This window comes from Corapipo altera, unplaced genomic scaffold (assembly GCF_003945725.1).
Source record: "Corapipo altera isolate COAL_440 unplaced genomic scaffold, ASM394572v1 56, whole genome shotgun sequence".
Lineage (NCBI taxonomy): Eukaryota > Metazoa > Chordata > Aves > Passeriformes > Pipridae > Corapipo > Corapipo altera.
Genome location: NW_020884896.1, coordinates 9,024,793 through 9,048,283, shown reverse-complemented (window position 1 = coordinate 9,048,283; position 23,491 = coordinate 9,024,793). Strand labels below are relative to the sequence as shown.

Sequence of the window (23,491 nt, the reverse complement as noted above, 5' to 3'; positions counted from 1 at the left end):
CTGGATTACCTACACACAAGTGAAAACACATTTAACAACTGCAACCTGACATAGACTTGGTAAGCAAATTAATTCAAAAAACCCCAAACAGAACAGAAATCATTCACTACATTCATGGAAAGGTTATTTCTCTACTCAAGCACGTGTGTTGTACCTCTTACGGGGGATGACAAATTTTGGAGGAGAGTGGGGGAAACATCAGAATATTTAAACACAGGCAACTTATCACAGTGCAAAAGTCTACAGCAGACTCACTCAGGATCTTCTCACTGCAGGATCGAAGGGCACAAGAAGAACAAACACTCGGCTAAAGGGATACGAATGACCAAGATGGAAGAACACAACTCATTTCAGATACAGAAATGTTTAATGGCGTTAAAGTGCTACTTTAATGGGGACCATATGCTAACATTTAAACACAATTCCACTGCACTGCTAAATATGGTTGTCTTTATTTTTTATTTTATTTTACTTCTTTTTGCCCAACCCTACCTAAAACAATAAAATAAAATCTAAAGGACTGAAATTAACAACCCATTCAAATCAGCAATAAGTTATGAATTTTATAAAGCATTTTTTCCTCTTTTTTTTTTCTTAGTAATGAGGGGTAGTTAAATTACTTAAGGATATACAAAGTTTCAAACAATGCCATAGGTGAAGACTCTATTAAGGTTTTTAAAACTTGGAAAACAAAATAATCCTGGCCATTAAAAAGACAAAAAATAAAAAAGCAAAGCCCTCAAAGTGCAGGTTAGAATGCTTGTCTCGGAGAAAATTAGAAAACATTCGCTATAACAGCTCTTAACAGCACCTGCACAGATAGGATGGCAAGGCCCTTGGGAACAGGACGTGCAGTCAAAACGTTACATTAACATGAGAGACGTGCTGAGCTTAACTAGGTTAACTACTGGACTGGAACTTCAAAAGTCAGCAAAGGGAATGATTCTAAAAAGAAAACTGAAGAAACCCCCACCAAACCTGGCCTCTTCCAGCTAGCACAGCCTTCATCCATTGTGTGCATGGCAAAAAAAGCATCTTTGCATTTCATTGGGTCAAGTGCTTCATCAAAACAGAGATCTTTTCATGGCATAAATTCATATAAAAGACATCTAAGGTTTCATATGGACAAGCTCTAAAAAGACGCATCAGACTTGGGGTGTTTTCCCTCCCAACACATTTACAAATGTTTATCAAAAAATCGCTTCAAATAAAAAGGTCATAGTGGCTCAGTATCTGGGCATGACTTTCTGGTGTGTCACCTCTCGTGTGTGCTGGTTTCGCTCTGCCCTCAGCTGGCTGTGTATGAACACACATCTACCGGGAGACCTGCTGTCGGTGCCACAGCCCGAGGCACCACAGCCCACTGTGTGCTGGTAGATTACAAGTGTGCACCTCCTGCTTTAGCCACGCATCAGAGGTACTCACTTTTTAAATGATGTCCAACAGAAAGCTGAGTTGAATGGTCTTCTCCCCTGAACATCTCTCTTTACTGCCCCTCTCCCCCTGGGCACAGAATGAGACCTTAATCATCATCTTCACTGTTATTCCTAGGCTAAGCCTTCTTAGATTTCCTAGTACATTATGACAGCATTAGATTGTGATAAACTGTAGGATACAGTCCTTTTAGGACCACAAAAGCTCCTCAGAAGGGCCTAAATTAGGTTGTTCAACCTGAATGCAATGTAAGAAATTTTGACATTTCTCAGATCTCATGACAGAAAGAGAGGGATGAGTCTCTAGTATCCTCTTTCAAATAAATTCAAAGCAAAGTGTTTCATCACTAAGGTCTAGATCCAGGTCCCACAGAAACAAATGTATTTCATTGACTTCAAAGGGACTAGTGTTTGGTCTAACTTTTTGCCAGCACAAATTGGGATTGGTAACATGACCAAATGAACAAATATGGGTTTCTGGGGAGGCTTCCTTTACCAAAAAAGCTTTATATACAGGTCTCTCCAGGACTAGCTGTCAATATGTCATTTCTGAAAGAGGATACTGGCATCTCCGACCCAGTCAGATCACCCCAGTGAAATCATTTGCCCTGCACTGTTGTCTCACTTGGTTCTAGGAAGCAAACGAGAGCTTGACACTGGCGCTGGAGTAACCCTCGTCACTCCCAATACTCTGCAAGCTGCTGTGATCATCAATGTCACTGATGCTGGTTGTGCTGATATTGTCCACTTCTCCATGGGAGAACTCTGTGCTTTCAACGTCCACTTCAATCTCTTCTGGAAAGGAAAATGAGAGAAATACACACAGGTGAGCACCACACACCCCACTGCTCCCTTCCAGCCAGAGAGCTGCAGGGACTCCCCCAGCACACGGAATGAAGCAGCCATCTGGCAAAAAGACTTTCAGTGTTCTCCCTGGAATGAAATGGGCTGTGGACGTGATTTATAAAAAGACTTGATACCAGACTGGAGCTTTCACAGGGATTTGGCAAAGGGGTTTGACTCCTCCACATGCAGGCAACACTATGAGCGGTACGTGAGCCACTCCCCACACTGAACTTGTTCCACTACCTCTTTCTTTGTACCTCTACGACCCCAGTACTGGAAACAAGAAGAAATAGATAAAGTCTAAGGCAACAGAGAAAATGGAGCATGAAGTTACCCCCAAACATGCTACTTGCTTGACATTATATTGCCAAAGCCAGGACCACTCCTATAGGGTACTGCAATGCATTACCACGGGAATCTGGGTTACTCTCATAAATGCTGAGCGGACTTTGGAACCTTGTTTCTAAGAATGACTTGAAAAACAAAGATCTAGTTAACCAGGTATCTTGGTTCCCATATTGTTTTGGAATTTTCCAAAGCATTTTTTTTAAGCTACAGACTCACACCCAAACTATACAGCATCTTTGGGTCTGTCAGTAAATATCCAACCATCTACTCTCCCTAATGTTCTCTCCACAGAAGAGATATTTTAAAAAAGACAGTTATCACAATTTATTTAGCCATTCAGATCATCTCTAGCCAGTTTTATCTGAGGAGATGAACTCTATGAGAAGCTTGGGGGGAAAAAAGGTAAGCGGGAAGGTGTGTAAAGCATCCATTCCAGTGCCATTAATACCTTCTTACATTTTCCTTTTTGTGTTGCCAAGAGATTCAGTAGACCAAAAAACACAATGAGTGTTTCAACTTAACCATCATTTTCGATGCCACAGAAATCAGCTCAAGTTGACAGCAACAATTCCTCCAGACTTAGAACTCATGCAAAAATACTAAACTCTCCATATACACGTGTGTGTGTATGTGTGCATGTGTGTGAGCAACCTAAATATCAAATGCCATAAGAAGGGGGTAGCTGAGAGACCAGAAATGGATGAATCTCATGCTCTCACTCCATAGAGTCCTGGGGATTCCATGCCAGTTCAGCCAACACCCACCTCGCTCCGAGTCCGAGTGATCCGAGGAAATGGTAGATCCAATGCTGTCCATTCGTATTCGCTCTATCTCCTGAGGACCCTGTAGTTGTTCCAGTCTTCTCTTTAGGAATCTTTGTTCTCGTTCCAGGTTCTCAAGCTGGTGTTGGCTTCTCCTCTCAGCCTCTTCAAGTTTCTGACATGATCAAATATGACTGAATAATTAGTTTCATCCTCTTCCCCCTCCCTCCCACCATCACTGCCCTTCCACCTGCCTTGCTTAGACCTTCCCAGGTCCCAGAAGGATTTAAGCTGAATCCAACTGCCTCGCAGTCTCCAAGCACAATGACATCTCCCCACATCTTCCCACCTCTCAAGTCCTGATAAATCATAGCCATTAGTACAAAGAGACTCGGAGGACTAGCCTCTCCAGGGGAAACGATGTGAATTGCAGCAGTTTGTGGGTCATTCCACACGGGATCAGACACCTGCATTACCGCATCTGCCCACGAAGGGGCCTCAACTCCCTGAACCAAACGACTCCAGGGTTTGTTATGATCTGCTCCAACATAAAAACGTGCCCTGGGAGCTCTCTGTTCCTTACTGCATGGTTTAGTAGGATTTCTCAGAGACAGTTTTCTATTCAGTAAGTGATTTACATAACCTACTACAGATTTCTTTGATCACAGCTGGGAAATCTACCAGGGCACTGTTCTTTGTTTCCTACGACAAGCACATTGCATAAGGAGTCATTTCAGGGTAACTGTCCCTTTGGCAGCGCTTTTGCTCCTTCATCACCAATCTTCCCTCCCAATATCCTGACCTGCAACCAAGTATTTCAGCCTCTCCCAGATACCGACAATGCTCCATTTTCTTTTCACATTTCACTTTGCCAAAAGTGAAGGCAGAAGAGCACTGGGCTGGCTGTCAGGTTCACACAAGAAGCTCCAGCAAGCCAACCCTGTCTCACACTCTTGTGGTTTGTGCTAATGCTTCGGCAGTGGAAACTCAGTAGCACACCAGGAAAAAAGCTCCATTTCCCATTAAAAATGCAGTCATTTAATAATAGGTATGTTTTTCTTTAAAGAGATGAAGCTGTCAACAAATGATTACAATACAGAACGACACTCCTGCTCTACAAATCTATCATTTCCGTAGTTAACGGAGTTCATTATGGACTCTTCCAACAATGTGGAATTGTAGCTATGATAAGCAATTAACTAAGAGGGCAAGGCTTGCTTGCTCTTTTTTTTTTTTAATTTATTTTTAAAAGGTGTTAGTCTCCCTTCAACAGAGGCAGCAAGGGTGAGCAACTGAATTGCACTTCCCAAGAGCCCACGCTGAAAGCAGCTGGGAAAAGCAGCTCTTACCTTGATATGTGCTTTGGCTTTGTTGAGCAGCCCAAGCGTGGTGTGCCTGGTGCAGTCTGGTCCGAGTGGTATCAGAACTTTCAAGCGTTCTAGACACAGGCGGAGGTGAGCTCGGCTGCAAGGGGACAAGAGCAGGGTCAGAGCCATGCCTCCAGCAAGGGAATGCCATCTCCTTCTCTACTGCCCCACTGTAAGGCAGTTTTTACATTTTCCTCTTTCCACACATCACAAGATTCCCCACCCCACAGCCACCAGGACAGACTGCCACTAAACTATTTACACTTCAAACACCAGCTGCTCATCATTACTTGCATTATTGCTCACCTCTGACAGACACTGTTTATTTTCTTGCTGTCTGGACTGATAATCTGACTCATCTGGATGAACTTTGTGCAGGGCAAAGGCACACAGGCAACCAGTGCAAGTACCTCATGGGTTTCCTCTCTCTGAGCAATCTGCTGTCAGTTTTGCTGAGAAGAACTTCTGCGAAAGTGGTTTTTGAATGACTGCTACCCCCTGCACACTTGTTCGTTGCTGGCTTGGGGACATATGCTAATCTCAACACTGATCCAAACTCATCTAAACACTGGTTTTTTGCATAAAATTAAGATCATCAGTGAGAAAAATGACCAGCTCAAAACACTGAAACAATCCCTGCTGGCATTTAAAGGAGCTAGAGAGACGGTACTTCCCAAGAACTGCACTCTTACTCCTTCCTGGGCCCAGAACTGAAATGCTGCTAGGGGTGCAATGTTGGTGGGAATGAGAGAACCCAAGACCTTGCTCTGGGCAGTCTTCCGACCTTGACTCACGTCTACAAAGACAGGTTCCAGCATGACAGTGTCACTGGTGATATGAGCCACTGCCTGAAGAAACAGCAACACGTTCTAGGGAAAACGGTTCAGGAAGCAGTGGCAAAGCACATCATCCATGGGCTGCACAGGAAAACTGTTCCTGTCTCCTCTTCTGTATAACGTATGCAGGAATGAACAGCAGATTTATGGAAAACTATCGAGTGTGTGTTGTTTTTTTCCCCTCTCTCTCTCTTTCCCAGACATTAATGATTTATGTCCAAAGTTGTCATCCCAATCAATAACACAATGACATCAGCTTTACCATTCACATGCAAGAAACACCAGTGCAAAAGAGTCCTGAAAGCCTATCCCAGCGCCTGCTCATGCACAAAGAAACCGAATCTTAGCCTGATCCATCTCAATGCAGGGGAAGGGGAAAAAAAAAGAAAGAAGAAAAAGAGCATGGACAGTTCATTTCCATTTGTTTTTCAAATGCACTATTGCGCCCAGTTTGAAAGGGGTGGGGGAGAGGAGTCCTAATCAGGCAATTATGTCAGTGACAAGCAAGGATGATTAAAGGTGGAAGGGTCAGGGGTTTTACTGATGAACTGTCAGTGCAGGGGAGTGTTCACTGGCCGTGCTGTAGATGTGAGCTCCTCACGGTTTCTACTATAAATCTCTTTAGGAAGGGTCTATCATTCTGTCTCAATAACAGTCACAGGACTGCATATGACCAGCAAGTGCCTTGAAGAACACGTGTTTTCCATTAAACATTAACAAATGGAGGGGTGGGGAAAAGGAAATCATAATCCAAAAAATCAAACTGAAAAACCAGTAATCACCTCAGTCTCATCTTTTACTTCTCAGTTTGCTCTAGGGCAAACCCCACTGTCATTAAACCCATATGACTGACATGGGGGGATTTTTTTCTACCTGGAAGCTGATTTTCAAGGTAGAGCTTGATAAGGAGTTGTGTGCACCCGCTACAGGTGTTTGCTCTGTGTCCCATGATGACCACAGGGCAAGCAATGAAAAAGCATTGCTGGTTCACACTGGCACTATAGCTCATGTCATCCCTGGACACTGACTTCTTGCAACTAGAGAAAGGAAGGGGAGCAGGATCTTGTGGTCAAAGACATTCTGGGTTTTGAACCCATTTTTGGATATGACACAGACTTCCTGAACGTCCACAGTCACGGAGTCAGAGCTGTCAGAGCACAGCCACCAAGCTGCAGCACAGAGCAGCACGTGTCTCTTCACTGCACAAGTATGAGCTCCAGCCACACACTCCACCTCTGGATCGGCCCAAGTCAAAAACACAGCTCAAACAGAACTCAAAATGTGTGCACAGATTGGGGGGCTCTACCTAAGAAGGGACTGCTACACAGCACTTGCTACAGGTAGGGACCACAGACAGACACCTCCTGCCCTACTGGGCAAGGGCAGCTCCATGGTGAAAAGCGAATTATTTGTGTAACAGAAAACTAACAGCTTGGGGAATCAAAATCTAACCAGTGGCAAAGGTACCACAGTCCACTCCTGAATTCACAGAGAAATGGACAACACATCTATAGCATGAGCTTTGGGCAGAGTCTCAGCATTGGAGGTTTTACCAGGAATGAGGAAGGTGTTGCACCAGGAACTGCAATTCCTGGAACCCGTGATCAGCTTTGGGCAGGAGCAAGCTGGCTGGATTGCTGAGAGAGTGATTAAAAGTATGGCACTGATCTGCCATGTCAGAGCTGGGTTAAGTGCAGACTCAACAAGATCAACCATGTTAAGCACATGAAAGTTATATGCAAAGGTCCAGCCATGAAATAAAACCCTGGACACTTGAAACATTTCCCATTGTGCCCCAGGACCATGGTGGATTGAAGACAGTTACAGCTCTCTGACAAGGCCCTGACAAGGCCAGAGAGAGGGCAAAGCAGTAAGAGGGTCTTTCTCATGAGGACACTAGAAAAGCTGGCAGGGTTACTTCCCCAGCACTTGTGGCCCCAAAGGGGACATTCCTCCAGTCCTGGACCCTTCTGCAGCACCCAGAAGATTGGCCCAGGCTCACACAGATGGTTTTCAGAGAAGCCACTCCTGACAGTGGCTCTGCTGGCCAGTTGTCAAAGGCTGTGTGGCCTGCAGCAGTGGTGATGGCCTCTGCCGGCACACCAGGCATCGGGAGGGGACACCTGCCTGCGACACTGGGAGTGGCGTGAGCTGATAAGCTCATGATGGCACACAGCACAGCTTGGGCTGCAAGCACACTGCAGGGGCAGGTGGTGCTGGCCGAGTCGAGGAAGTTTTGTAAGAGGTTTGACCAAAGCAATTACTTCTGTGCTGGATTTTCCCTGTTGTGCACTCAGAGTTGAGCCACACTGAGTTGTGACACCACTGCAAATGTGAGTGCATTCATGTCTCTAACCCCAGCCTAACAGAGGGCAATGTGCAGGCCTTTCTACTGCCATAGAGCAGCAGGCCAGGCAGGGACTGCCAGGCCCTGCAGCCCCAGCAGCCACCTCTCACTGCTGGGAATGACACTGGTGGAGCTACCCAGGAGCTGCCTGGCCTGGTGTAGCTGGGATAGGGAAGAGCAACCAAGCCTGCAAACTGTGCTGGCACACGAGCGTGTTGCTTTCCTTTAGAGACCAAATTGAACAGCTTCCCCAGCTCTCTCCCCTCCCAAACTGTTCAATACCTTCCTTAACCTTTTATTTTTAAAATCTAACCTCATCACAGTCCCTGGCCTGTCTCAACTTCCAACAGCCCCAGTGGACCAGGATGGGTTCTTAAACCACAGAGCACAAACTGGCAGGCCTGATGCACTGATGGGTGCATCAGAAATAAAACTCCAGAGCCCAGGGAGGTGATGGAGTCACTGTCCCTGCAGGTATTCAAGAAACAACTGGACATGGCACTGAGGGATATGGTCTGGTTGACAAGGTGCTGATTGGTCAAAAGCTGAACTCAATGATCTTGAAGGTCTTTTCCAACCTAAATGATTTTGTGATTCTGTGAAAACCATCACAGAAGACTTAGCTAAAAGACCATTTCAGAGAGAAAGCAACTGCAAATCCATCAGCTTTCTTATCAAGTCCTGGAGTTGTACCTGGGCAGCTACAATTCTACTGGTCAGGCCACGATATGAGGGTCTTTTCCCCTTGTTTACCTGGACTCTGTTGCAACATGGCTTTGACAACGCTGCAGACTCTTGTATTCAAAGAAAATACCAGCATTGTGCAGGCTCCAGACAGAGCCAGACGGCCTTCCATGTAAACCACTGGATTATGCCAATATTTGACGCATCTGCCAATATCTGGAAAAACAAGTCTAAATGCCCATATTGTTATATAACAGAGAAACAACGTGGGTTTGGTGCAAAGGGCTGCTGCCTCTCACTGCCTTGATCCTGAGGAAGACAGAGGATGACAGAAGGAGAATTCCAGCTTCAGTGGAGGCTGAAGCCCTTGCATGGTAGCTGCAGGGATCTCCATGGGAGAAGCTGGAGCCCTTTCTGCTCTCAGAAATAGGCTCTCAGAGCAGCATCCTAAGCACATTGCAGGTGCTGGATGTGCTTAAGAAGAAATCCATGAAGGATTTGAAAGGAAGGGGCCCTCCATTTTCCCAAGGGATCAGCCTAGTGCCCCCTTTCTGCTCATCTTGATGAGGGGGAAGACTCCCATTATAGATTCCCATGTGGGGAATCAAGATGGCCAGAAAAGGAGCAAAGCACATGAGAGGCTTCAGAAAAACCAGAGCCTAACACAAGCCCTGTCCCAAAGAACTGAGGATCAACTTTTATCCTATTCCACCTGGCCACTCTGGCTGGGACAGAGTCCCATCTGCTGCTTCTGCTTCCTCCCCTGTGCAGGGCCAGGAGGAGCCTAGAAGCAAGTTCCTCTGAGATATGGAGGGCAAACAGAGTGAGGATGCCTTCTCTTCTCTGCCAGGAGCTGCAAGGGGCCAGGAGACTGAAGCAGAAGAGGGATGAGCAAGCTCAGCAGCCCCACAACCCTGTCAGTGGATCCACAAGCTATAGATGGCTGCATGTCGAGGAAGGGGGTTCTGGACCCTGAAATAGCAGCCCCACTGCTGCCCACTGCTGCACCTGCTGTTCTCTCCACTTTCCCTTTGTGCCTGCTCAACAGCTTTTGACTGTATTTGGATTATCTACTTCTACCTCCCAGATCCCCTCCAAGCCTGAGCACCCAGGCCCTGCATCCTGAGCCTCCATCAGAGAGGAGCCTGGCTCTGCTACTCTGTGCAGCCCTCCCTTGCACTTGGCTCTGCCTGGCTGCAGAGGGCTGTAATTTCACAGCCTGCTCTCCTCTCCAGCTCCCAATGACATCACCCACTCTGATTATATAAAGCACAGGGAGGAAGCCTTTATTTATGCGTGCTTTTTGCTCATAGCTTCAGCTGTCTCACTGTACAACACATACGCAAATCCCACTGCAGGAACTGGGCTCTCTCTTGCCTGAATCAAAACTGCAGTGCAGAAAAAGATGTGGGTGCAAAAAAAATTTCCCCATTTCCTTCCCCCACACCTCTGAGTACATTTTTGAGGAGTTTGGGCAGGAATCAACCTATCCCAGCACTCTGCACCACAGCAAGCTGGGCACAAAGCCACCAGCTTCTTCCCTGCTGGGAAGTCCCCAGAGAGCTGAGGAGCCTGTGGTGGCAGCTACAAGCCTTGTGTCTGCTGGTCACAGAGTGGCTACACAGGGGCTAGAAACCTACCCACTTTCAACGCTCAAGGGGCTCCCTGCAAGGGCTAGCCCAGGGCTGTAAGGTCACTGGCAGTTTCCCTCCCTGGGCCCTGGTGGGCTCAGCCAAACCTCTGTGCACCCCCTGACAAGTAGGTGACCTCTCACCACCCTGTCCATCCTCCTCTGGGGAATGTTGCAGAAACGGCTGCAGGCATGGCCATCAGAGAATCATCCCTGAATGTTGACATCCCTGGAAGGACAGCAGCTTCTTTGCTAGAACAGGTTTGGGATTTGTGCAGGGTTTTTTTCCAGGTCCCACCACGGGCAGAAGAGATGGAAACTGAGAAAAGAAACTTTCTGTGCTGAGGAGTCAGTGAAACACAAGCACACACTCAGCTCTGAAGCAGCAGGTTTACCAGACTCAGCACTATCCCCCAGTCAGACACTGCTGAGAGACTTTGCTGAATCAAGGCCTGAACATCTGCAAAACACACACACGCACAGACACACACCACACTCTCTTCCCATCTTTAAAAGATCAAGCCTCCCTCCCAGCAGGAAATGACCAACTCGCCTCCAGCGGCCGTTCAAAATCCTGAATTCCTAATTTTGTATGTTGAAAGAAGGGAGCATTTGAGGGAAAAGAAAAACATTTCCCAGATATTTTTGTACTATGCCTGCAGGTCTATAGGGCTTGAATTCAACAGTGGATTTAAGCATGTGCTCAACATTAGGAATATGCTCTAGTTCCACTGAGGCTAAATCAGATACTTGATCTCTGAGAGATGTTAAAAAACCAGAACCAAACCAAAAAGAAGCATCAAAAGAACCAGTAGAAGGAAGATCCTAACATGGAAAAGAACACTACCATCCTTTTCCTCTTCCCTCTATGCCTTTTAAAAGTCAAATCTAATTTAACCTTGAAATCAGAAACCACCAACTTTATTTGGATTTCAGAGCTAACAGATTGCCTAGAAAATTCAGGAGGGATCACTGGTTAAAGAAAGCAATTCCTGGAGAAACACATGTGACCCCACATCAATAATTCACTAGACGAGAATGATTTTGAGATAAAAGTAATGAGAAACACATGCAAAAACCACAGGGCAGGGAAAACGGGGAAAATATGGTTTCCTTCTAAAAGCAATTCACAGGTCAGAGGCTGCTTATCTCCAACAGCCTTGATGCTTTTTCCTTACTCTTGTCTGACCCCCAGCCCAGCCCTCTCTTCGAGGTATGTGATCCCTGCTTTACTGAATGCTTGTCTTCAGCGAAGGAAGAGGTTTTGCCAAGCACCTGGATGAGGACTGGAGGCAGCCGGGCACAGGGGCAGAGCCCACGCTGCCTCTGCTGCAGCTCCTTACGCAACTGCTGAGCCCTCGAGCCACGAGCAGCCAGGCTGCAATAAACACACTCACACCCGCTCACCCCAGTTCCGCAGCACACCAGAGACCAGACACATGCCAGAAGGAAATCTGGCTCAGAAATGCACAGGTAAAAGTTAATATTCTCCACCTGAGCTGTGAAATCATTCAGAACAAGCCTTGCTTTCTGATTTTAAATCAGGTCTCCTCTCACGATTGTTTTCCTGCGTTTGCTCCCAGGTGAAGAAGGTACTTGTTCATCTGACTCTTTGTTTCCAGTCAATTTCTACCAATGTGTCCCTGTCATATAGGAGTATTTGTATTCCAAATGCTAATAAAATCTACCATGAAAAAGTACGTGAAAAAAACCCTTTAGATGTTTTACATTTTTAAATGTAAAGATCTAGCATTTAAAATAAACAAAGACATGAAAATTTAGGACCAAAAATAAAAAGACTTGACAATGCTTTATGGAATTTAAAGGAACAAAAAAGTTCTGTAGGTAACATTTTCAGCCTGATCTTAACCACACTAGATCTGTTTGCTAAAGTTAGAGATGAACAGGCACTCAACTGTATTCTCAAATCAAGGGCAAGTGAAAACTAAACCACAAATGAAGAGATCTAAGATTAAACAACTGTAAGAACAATAAGAGTAATAAAAAACCCCTAACCCCAAGGCAATGCAGTTTTTCAAAGCCACACCAATCAACACACCCTTGTCTGGTGACAAGCTATGTACTAAGATAAGGGGTGGCACAGTGCATAAGAAATCAGCATCATAATTCAAGCCCATAAGTGGAAACAAAATACAAACAGCAATGTACTGGTGCACTCGTCAACAGCTGCCTTTTGTGGAAAGGCCACCTCAGCCACAGAACCCAAACAAAGTACAACGGGAAAGGGACTGTCTTAACAAACAAGTCAGAAAAAAATGGCCGGTTTTGCAGTACACACACACTTCTCCACATCTGCAAGAGATGCTGCAAAACCTTGAGGTGAGCATAAAGCAAGGGTTTTACCTTACAATACACTGCCCACACTCTCCATTGTACACTGTGAAAGAGGCCATCCTACAAACCCTGCCCTGACTGTCCCCAAGCTCTGCATGGCCTTGCACTGCAGTGTGAGCACACGGCCAAGTGCACCCCACGGACACGCAGAAATTACTTCTACCCCCAACTCCTCTAGATGGGAACACGCATCACTAATGTCAACTTTGGAAGAGCTTCAGGCACTTGGCAAAGGGAAGCTGCAAGACCAACAAAGCTTGTGCCAAGTGGTGTGTTGCCACCACTGATTTGTTCCAGTGTGGGTCTTTCTAACCCACTGCTGCAGTCCGGAGGGAGATGTGCTCTCTCTTTCTCTCCCTGTATCACATAACTATCAAAATCTCTCCCTTTCCTGAGATACTTCTAGGTATAAAGCTGAGTATTATTGAGAGGGCTCTCCTAATTCCGTTACAATTCTGAAGGCAAATTAATTACTTCAAGGTTTTCCAAAATCAAAGAAGCAAAAGAGAGGGACAGAGGGAGGGGAAATCAGATAGGCCCCAGTCCTTTGGTGAAATGTGGGGGATCTGTCTGCAAGATTTGGATTTCCTGCAGGACAGGTGTCTCCTGCAATATAGAGGGGCAACATATAATTTTAATTATATCTCCCAGTGGCTGATAAGTCTGTCCATACTGTGCAGACATTAAGTGTAAATCATGTTGTTTAATGAGTGCAGGGGTTGGCCTATAAACACCTTGAGTTATATGGACACATGAGAGAGCTTCCACTTCCAGGATTCAAGGCAACAGCACTGTAGACATGGTTGTGAACAGAACACTTCTGAAAACTCAGGAATCCCCCTCTCATCTCAGAGTCCACTTCAGAGAGTAGGATTGCTCTCATCTCACACTGAGTTTCTATTACCTTTCCTTTCAGTCTCTTCTCTGACCAGCACTGTTTGCTCTGCTAACACCAGCTGTCATCCTTCAGCCTGTCCACATTTTTGTTTCTGTCCTCTTCTCTGACAGTCTCCTGGATTGGAAACTCATTGGAACAAGAATACAGTTGCCAATGCACAGAAATTGAAACAGGATCTCATAACTGCACTAAATCAAGCAGATCCCAAACAATTATACTAAAGCAACACTGTGATTCTGAAGTTGAAGTGATATATCTGGGGCTAATTTTATTTACATAATAAGTTATGGGCCTTTGGGTCCTATTTGTTGCACATCTTGATGTTTTCCTCTTTGAACTAGCGAGCTAGAAGATGGAAGCTTCATTTAAATGAACAATAAAAAAAAAAGAAAAGGAAGAGACAACTGTAATCCCATGACTTCCAAAACTAGGATGCTTAAAGGAATGGCAAATAATTTTGAATACTGATGCTCACAGTAATAAAAATTATACCATTTTGGAAGGTGCCTCCTGTAGAATGAACTCACAGCTGTTCAGTAATATGACTGCTCATCCTTTTGTAACCCCTTTGATCTTCAGAGGCACCAATGAGACAGACTGCTTCTACTCGGCAGAAAAAGATCAAAACCAGCCTGGGCTTCACAATGAAAAGGTGATGAGAGCACCATAGGTGGCCATCTGCCCAGCAGAGGAATGGAGTCAATCAGTGCCTGGCATTTTCTCTCACCCCTTCATTTTCATACAAATCTAGCACCGACCTCTGGGCCCGTTCATCAGTTTCTCCTCTCTCCTCCCAGCTCCTCTATGCTGTTCTTTGAAAGCAATTTGGGCAGTTCTTAAGAGATGTAAATAACAACAGATGCTCTGGAGCAGATTCCCCCCTACATTTATATATTGAGGATCTACTATTATTGATCTTGGCTATTAGTAACAAAGTATTTCAATCCCTGGTGAATATAACGAACTGTACTTTACTGTAGCACAAAACGCGATGTTACCAGCTAAACCCCTTTTAGGCTGAGCTGGGCTTACAACAACACACTAAAACTTACAGCCATCACCGGCCACAAATGCTCTACATCACATTCTCCTTCTGTGTTAAAAACACAGCCCAGCTGCTGCTGGTCTGGTTACATCCAGGCAACTCTTGCACAAGATCATTTGCCACCAACTTTTCAATTGCAGTCACTGCTGACCACAGAGGTATTGCAGTTTCCTGCCCTGGCAGTAAGATACGGTTACAATCCTGCATTTGACTATCAGGGAGCATGCAAAGTAAGCTGTAAACATCAACATGCAACCCAGGCTGGTTAATTATAAAGCCCTGTCTAATAAAAACTCCATCTTTGTTAAAAGGTGGTTAAAAATAGACCTGCTCTTTAAATAGCCAACAGTGTCCTGTGCCCTTGTTCTCACTAATACCATTGTAATTATCCTTCTAGGGATACACAGTGTGCTTGCAGCCTCCAAGTCAGTGCAGCGTTCTCCTCCATGCTGCCAACATGCCTGCAAAGCAGCTGTGCCATTCATCAGAAACCTGCCTGGTTGCAGAGGAGGCAGTAACCTGTTTTGCTGCGACCTATGGATTTTCAGCTTTACTGCTAGAATTAGGTCACCGGCAAAGATAGCCAAGATTTTCCAAACTTGCCAGCTACTCTCGATTATTCTGTTCAGAGGTTTCCTGGCTAAGCACCACGTCTTTGAAATGAGGAGGTATTTCGGGCTCCTGCAAGGCTTCTGCAGTCAGACACTGAGAAGCAGGGATGCTCTCACTCGACAATCCATAATGGCCTCCAAAACTGCCAGGCAATGGGAAGAGCTTTCCAGTTCAGATCTACTACCATCAAGTCTTTCTAGCCTCTCCAGAAGAAATCAAAGATGGTGCACACCATGAAACAGAAATTAGCATGGATCTGCAGAGACCGTTGAAGGCCACAGGCCTGCACTGAGACTGGTAGAACCTAAGGTAGCACACAGCTTCCCAACAGGCAGCTGGAGAGTACCCATGGACTGGTCTCCTGCCTACAGCAGAAAAGCTGGCCCACAGGGTGTCACAGTGACAAAAGCATTGACAGTACCTCAAAGCCTCTTCATAATACTGCTGAAAGAGACCTTGGACTTTGGTGCCTGCTGAATATAGACAGGTTTTTAACTGGTTCCTCCATTAACCAGCTGAAAGAAGCATTTGCTTTATACGGTAGACATTTGTACGTCAGTGAAAGACTGAAGGATGCTACTAACTTGTTGTTATTTGGGAAAACATATTTCCTGTTTTCAAAATAATGAGTGGGAAATTTGCCAATATTAAGAACAGATTCTGATCTGGTACTAAAAGTTATTTTTGTCATTAACTTTGTCATTAATTAATTTTAAAAATGACACATATAAGCTATTGCTACTAAAAGGTATTTTTACTATTCATTAAGATAGACAGAATTTTTCCATCCCATACATCTATTTTTTGAAGCTATACTCCAGTTGCCTCACCTCAAGGAAGAAAATTCCTAACGAAAATATATTCTAAGAATGTGACCATTTGGCATACTTGTTTACACAAAATCTTTTATGCCAGAAGGAAAGCATGTGCTCTTCATCTAATATCTCTTCACACTGTCAGAAATATTTAAGGAGTCATCAAATACCTACTGTACCTTTCAGGTATAGAGGGCATGCATCTGGAACAGAGGAAGCAGTGCATGTAATTTCACCTTGTAAAATTATTTCAAATTTAACCTCAAACTTTCCAGGGAAAATGAATTACCAGCCAAGGTCACTATCAGATGTATGATCAGAAAAAAAGCACTAGGAAGGAGAACTTAAAGAGAAACTAGCACTATTTTTCCTACTGTATATGGATTTTTGCACACAAATACTGTATTTCAAAAGTCTAGGAGTTAGGTAGCATTAAATGGCAAAAGGTTTTAACTAAGTTAAAACTCAGCAGAGGAACCTGAACAGAGAAGCACAGCTCCCAGCACACTGACAGCAGGTGAATCATGTCCTGATCTCAGCCATACAGAGGTACCAGGACAGAAGAATTTTGGAAAGGAGGCACCAGAGAGTATGAAAACACACCTTGCCTCTGTTTAGCTGCTGTGATGTGCTAATAACAAACTCATTCTCAATACAGTTCTTCCAAAGAGGAGCAGAGTTTATCACTTAGAAAATTAAAACAATGTCAAAATCAGGGGAAGAAAACAACACGAACCCCCTGCCTTGAACAACCCCCTGCCCTTTCCCTTGAACAACCCTTGACACCTTCCTCACATTTTCTTTCTCTCCTCTGGGCATGTGTGAAGGCCAAGAAATGCAAGACTGCTCAAATCTCACGCAAGGAAAAAGTATGAAGCTGGCCACTTGGAAACAATTTCCTTCTGCAGCAAGCAAGACAAAATGTATCTGTAACACATGAAAACTGCTCAATTTTTTTCAGATCCACTACAAGACTCCCGGTGCTTCCAGTAGGGCTCAAAAAGTCATTATATATTAGCACAGGACATTCTACCTAGTGAACTCTTGATCAACTGGGGAAGACCATTATGACCCCTATCTGGGTCTTCAATGCCACAAATGGATACAAATTTAATTCTCCCAAACCAAGAACAGCTGTAGTTGAGTAAACTAACAATTGTGGGAGGATTAACTGCCTTACCCTGCTGACCCTGATGTATTCGCTCAGCAGAAAAAGGGCTGCGATCCCACCTGGGAACAAAGCAGACACTGACAGGTTCATGGCTTTCTTTGGAAAGAAAAATAATTTAAAAAGACAAAGAAAATGAAAAAGAGAGAGAAACTGGAACACCTAGGCCTCTGGTTTGGTAGAAACTGGCTTCCATTTGCTCAGCTATCAGAACAGTATTAAGAAAATAACCACACGTACTTACAGAAGTACCTGTAGAGGCACTGCTTTATAATCACAATCACATTCTCCTTCCTTGCTTTTTTGTAGTGCTTATGTCATTCTCAGGGCCTCATGAATGTAGGCAAGATTAACTACTGCTTCACGGTCAGGTACTTCCTGTGTTGTATCCCATCCTGGGAACACTCCTTATTGGTTTCAAAAATCACTGATGTTAGAAATAATAATAAATAAAAAAACCCAAGAAAAAACAACAAAAAAGGTAATTTTCTCCAGAAATTATCCACCTAGGGAGAAGCCGTGGTGGGTTTCCTCATCAGGAGAGTCAAACAGCAAACCAGAGCACAGGCTTCCCGACTTTCCTAGTGCTGAGCTAGCAGGTTTGCACGCACTTTCAGGAAGGGTGAAGCAGCAACTAACTGGAGAAGACATTTCGACTCCCTTCACCAGCAGGAAAGGGTTATGCAGCAGGCAAGACCTTTAAGTGAGAGTCGGGAGACTTGTCCGCAGACAGCTTGCACGACCCCAGGTAAATCCCTCGAGGAAGCACACACTGCTCATCCACAAAATGGAGCTAATCCTAATTCCTTCATAGAGTACAGCACAGCTAAACCTACTCTTTGTTTTCAGCTGCTCATAGAGCTCAGCAGTGACACTGGTATGTGAAGTGCCGAGAGAGGAGGACTCCTTGGGAAGCCAATTCATTCAGCTTTCTCTGGTAGTTAATAAGGCCCAGAGTATGAGATGGCCACATTACTCAAAAGGGATCAATAACTCCTCACTGAACCCCCCTGCAAAAGCTATCTGAGGTCTTCTCTGACCTCTGTCCCAAGAAATTCTCAAGATGGAATTTCAAAGGAGTTTAGTCAGAATCAGGAAGACAAGATGAAGGCTATTTTTTGACTCTGCAATTGAGCAGTCATAAAACTTTTTGTTTCTTTAAAACCTTTAGTTTCTGATGTCCTACTGTTAATCCCATGTAGCCAAAAGATTATGGTTTAGACCCCATAAAAAAAAGAATACACCACAGTAGCTCAGGCATCACATGATTTACAAAAGTAAACAAACACCTACATAGGGTGCTTCCTTTTCTTTCTGTTTTTTAAATACACAGGTTACACTGGCTCATACACTGGTCTTATGTGGGGGATAGAAAACACTTAACCTTAGGTGCCGGGATTCAAGAGTCACAGAATATCACCAGAATTGCACGGGAGACTCCACGAGCTGGCAAGATTAATCATATTTTTCACTTCAAATAACAGAACAATTTTTTTTAAAAAGCTCCTTTAAAACAAAAAAATAAAAAAAGCCTTTAAGAAACTCAAGCAATTTGCTTTCCCTGGAGGCAGCACTGTCTGCACAGACCTGAGAGTCAACCTGGATGGCTTAAGGAAGTCCCCTACATACCACAGTTTTCCGTTCTGACTACTGCTAACCACTGTCTGCTGCTAACCACTTACAAAGTGCCCAACCCACAGTACAACCCCCTTCCCACTCTGCTCTTTCCCACCTTATGCATTTTTCTCAGCCATCACTAAGAAAAAAAACACAACCCAAAGAAACTCCAAGAGACACTTCTGACTCCAGAGGGCCTTCACACGTTTTCCTGAAGTATTTGACACTAGATATAAGATTCCTCTTCTTCTCTCCGTTTGCAATCCCCTCCCTGAAATGCGTCTCCATATGTGCTTTTTCCAGTGAACACCAAGCCTGTAAGCTGCTTTTCCAAGCCAAGAAAAGTTTAAAAGAGGTCACACCACAGAGAACAGACTCTGCGCATTTCCTAAGAGGGTCATATTACGTAGAATATCCACCGGAGACAAAGTGTTCCCATCCGGTTTCCCACTTCTTTTGGCATCAACGTTGCTCTTCGGGTTAGGTGAAGTGGCAAACATATGCATTGGGAAAAGGAAAGATGAATGTTTTCTGTTCCCCCCATTTTGCCTGTCTCAGCCAGAATTCCTCAAAGTACTTCTAGGGTCTAACAGAGTGATTCTCGCTATGAAAGTTGACTACTATATTCAGCATTGGGACTCCTCCCTATACACTCACAGAGGTACTCAACTTTGGACAGCTTTTGTTGTTCCCTAAAACAATGCTGAAATAATTTTCTTCCTAGGCAGACATTAGAAAAAAGTTTTTAGCTTTAAATACAGCTAATTAGAGCAACAGGTTGCACTGCTTCCCTGGGCAATCCTGCTGTCAAATGCTTTTAAGGCCATGCGAGATTGGCATCTGCCAAGAAAGCTTTAGAGCTTATCCTGCCTTGGGGTGAGGGGACAGACCAAATGAGTGCTGCCATCCCCTCCCAGCCCCATTTCTGACAGCTTCAGAAAACTTCAGAGACCACAGAAGTCTGAAGAACAGAGTTTCTTGCCCTCCTTTAGGCACAGGGCCCAAGCCAGCTGCAGGGGCTGTGTGCCGAGTCTCTGGAAAGTGAAGGGGAATTTTGCCTCTCTGAGCTTCAACCTGGGTGACAGAGCAGATCTGCTCCAGAGTGGCAGTTGCAGCTGGCAAAGGGCAGCAATGCCACGCGTGTGGGAGCAGGTGGGCAAAGGGAAAGGGAGGATCTTGAGGCATCTGCAAGGCACTGTTTCCACTAGCAGAGTGAGGCAGTTCCCTGCCGTGCCTGTTGGCAAGGAAAAGACAGGAGCAAAGCAAACAACAGGAGGAGCTCTAGGGAAGAGGAACCCCCACCCCACTGCTGAAACCAGTTACAACCCAGCAAGCCTCTCTGTGTGCAGTTATGCAGCTGCAAACTTGGAAAAAAAGAGCAGGCAGCTCCGAGGAGCGCCAGGATCCACTCTTATGAGAAACACTGGAAACGGAGATCAAAGGGAAACACCAAGCTGTATACACAGCTGGGGCTGTCTTCCCCTGTTAAAAAGAGACGGGCACGTAGATTTCAACTGCGAGCTCTTTGTGTGCGCTCGCACGTAACTGTGCATCTGTGCAAATGTGTGTATTCACCCCACATTTGGCCTCTTGACGTTACCAGAGTGTAGCTGATGGATGGTATTTTGCAAACTGTATGGAAGATTCCCATACAGCTGGGCAAAATCTGACTGGGCAACCCACAACTTAACCCATCCTGGGGAATGAGGCCAAACAGGTGGAAATAAAAGTCATGGGAGACACAAATCATCGCCTTTTTTAGCCTCAGATTTCTACAATAAACCTGCTACACTGCTCCTTCCTTTAGAGTAACTCATTTGAACAATTTCACTGAGTTTCCAGAAAGAGCAGAACAATTCTCATCTAAGGGCTGGGCTTTGGCCATGTAGAATTACAATAAATTACCCCAAATGTTCAACAGGTTGTGTCTTTAAGTAGCACTGTGAAGTCCCTCCTGAGAGAAAAAATGTAAAGGACACATCCTCCAGAACTTCCAGGAAGAGGTGGAGCAATCTATCCCGCACAGTCCAGTTCTGAGAGGAAAGAGCAGAGGAACACACTGTGGTCATACACAGAAATGCTGGCAGCTGCCTGTTCTCAGGTCCTGGAACACTCTTGGCTGACCAGGCTCTTCTTCAAGACTAGGGACAGCCATGGTGAGCTCCTCAGGGCTGATCTCACCTCTGAACCTTGCTGTTCTATTCCTTTTCTCTCCTGGACTGCTCACAGGGAGGTCTAACCGTACACAAATAAGCAGCAAAATCAGGTCTGGATTAGCTTCCTTTTCCTTTCCACATACCTCCTCCGATGGTTGTGTGGCTTTGCCAGCCTTCACCTTCAAGGGTCCTTGCCCTTTTTCTACAAATACAGTCACTTACTCACAAGAAGAGCAGCGTCTATCAAATGTCCTCCTTTTGTTGTTGTATTATTTGCTGTCCTGGCCAGTAAGGAACCCTTGGCACTGCTCCCCAGATGACTAGGCATAACTACAGAGCTGTAGCGACAGCTAGAGAGGAGCAACAATTGCCCAAGTGAAGGAGCAAGTATTTGAGAGTCCTTAAGAGCTGTGCTTCTAAATGATTCAGATGCTTTCAGATATTCCACACTGGTTCAGCAACCAGACAACTCAGAGATAGCAGCCTGCACTTGACTTTGCAAGCATGACTAAATTTTGTGCAGCTGTTTACAACTTACCATGATAAAAACCACACCCTTACCATAGGAACTGTTATCAGCCTGGACCATGCATGAACCCACTGATACCATTCACAGAGTCTATTCCTGCGAAAGCAACGCTGCATTTCAAACTCATGTCCTGTTTCCACTGGAGGATTACAGAGCGTAAACCTTTTTGCACCAATTTCTGTTATGCCTCCTTCTTTCCCTCAGCCCCTCCTCCTGCGCAGAAACCCTTGAACAGGCAGTTACAAGATCACTGTGTAACTGCTACATCCCCTTTCCTGACTCACCTTTTGTGAGCTGAACATGCTCATTTACAAAATCTCCCATTCATGCCAATCCGTTCTTCATCCTGAGTCTTATAGCTTCAACTCTCAGGCAAAAAAATAAGAGCAAAAAGCATCCATCCTTTGCAAAAGCTTTTCATTTTTCCCTAAATAAGTCATGTTGCTTTATGAATGCACTCTCAAAGGTAAATAATTAACAGGCAAGAGGGACAGAAAATCTTATTACACGGCTAATAGGAAGTGATGCTCAGGCAGCAGTGTACCCATAAAGTATACCTTCAAAAGACAGCCCTAAGGTTTTCTTAATGGAGCATCAGGCAGAAAACCTGACTCATTCCATTGCTCTGGAATCCAGGGATTCCTCTGTGTTTCTCCAGACTCAGACAAATCCAAAACCTCTCTATGAGATTCTGCCTGCATCAGACAGATTCAAGTGCCACCTCCGAAAAAGGGGATACTCCAATTTTGCACAGGCATCATAAGAAGCAACCAGAAAGAAAACTAGGCAGAGAAGATCTGTATTTCTACACAAATTCGAACTCCCAAGGCACACAGAAGGGTGGTGGGTAGATGACACCAACTACTGCTATATTCTGCCATGGCCCTGAGTTAGCCCATTCCACGTTATCAGATGGTTTCATGGGAGAATTCCTGACTCTTGGTTGCACATTGCCTATTTAATTGTTATATGGTTTTTCTCATGCACTGTCTGGGAGGAAAGCTGCCTGGTCTGTTTGCCCACAGCTATGCAAACTGCTCGGGGTGACCAGCACCACTTGCAGCCAGGCAACAACCACAGCAACTGCGAGATGATCCTCACTCTCCTTTCCCAGACAAGGGTATGAACAGCTGATAAGACACTTGCATTTACCACCACAGCACCCAAAGCAAGGAGTTAGACCATACTGGTGCCACTCGTAGCAGCAAAGGTGCATTCACTTTGTGTCCTTCTTCTCTTTCCTCATGGAAGAAGGTGTTATGCAGCACCTCCTGGCCCTGGACAACACTGACAGGACAGCAGGACACTGAGGGAGACACAAGGAGTAAGCACGAAGTTTTAAAGGACAGGGAGAACTTGTGTGAAGGAGAGAAAGGCAAGCAACTGGCTGGAGATGTGGATCAATGATGCAAACTTGTTCCTGCTCCTTTGTTTCACTGATCCACATCTCCAGGCACTGAATCCATGTGTGTTTCTGTGCCTCACCTGTTAAATGGCGGTGTCTCAGTCTTCCCATCCTCTTTGGAATATCCTAAGGTTGGAGGTTCTCAAAGTTGTGATATTTTGGTAAAAACAGACCACTTACAGAAAGCAGAAAGAGAGTTTCTCACCTACATTTTCTATTCCCCTTCCTTTGGTTATCACAAGTCTGCATGGGCTATATTACTATAGTACCCTCAGTACATGTACCAGGTAAAGATGTACATCAGCACACACAACAACACACAACTCTGTCCCAAGAGTACAAAGTCCTGAAACTTGTGGTTACAGGCAATCTGTCTCAAAATTATATTCCTATGACCTCATCTTCTCTAGGGCAGAGATTTTCCCCAACTGGCTTTTAGCTAGAAATGCTTTCAGGTCCATGAGCAACATTAGTCACTTGAACAAGAAAAGTTGTTGCATCAAGATTTCTGGCTCTCAGCACTTCAAACAGCACCCCATGAAAAAAATACAAAGACCCCAAAAAAAAGCCTGCCAAGTCTCCAGAGATGCATTTGGAGAGAAATGGTAAGTACAGAGCTCTGATATGACTGAAAATGGA

General features: G+C 44.9%; 1 protein-coding gene across 1 annotated transcript in view; it reads right to left on the bottom strand.

Annotated features, from left to right (window-relative positions):
- Positions 1-348: 348 nt before the first annotated feature.
- The window catches only part of MXI1 (MAX interactor 1, dimerization protein), a 46,938-nt gene continuing 23,795 nt past the window's right edge, over positions 349-23,491 (bottom strand). Inside the window, exons 4-6 of the mRNA XM_027648048.1 lie at positions 4,738-4,852; positions 3,392-3,563; positions 349-2,228 (exon numbers count right to left, since the gene is read on the bottom strand). Coding sequence (XP_027503849.1) covers positions 2,065-2,228; positions 3,392-3,563; positions 4,738-4,852 — 451 coding nt within the window. The 3' untranslated portion in view covers positions 349-2,064. The remainder of the gene's footprint in view (positions 2,229-3,391; positions 3,564-4,737; positions 4,853-23,491) is intronic.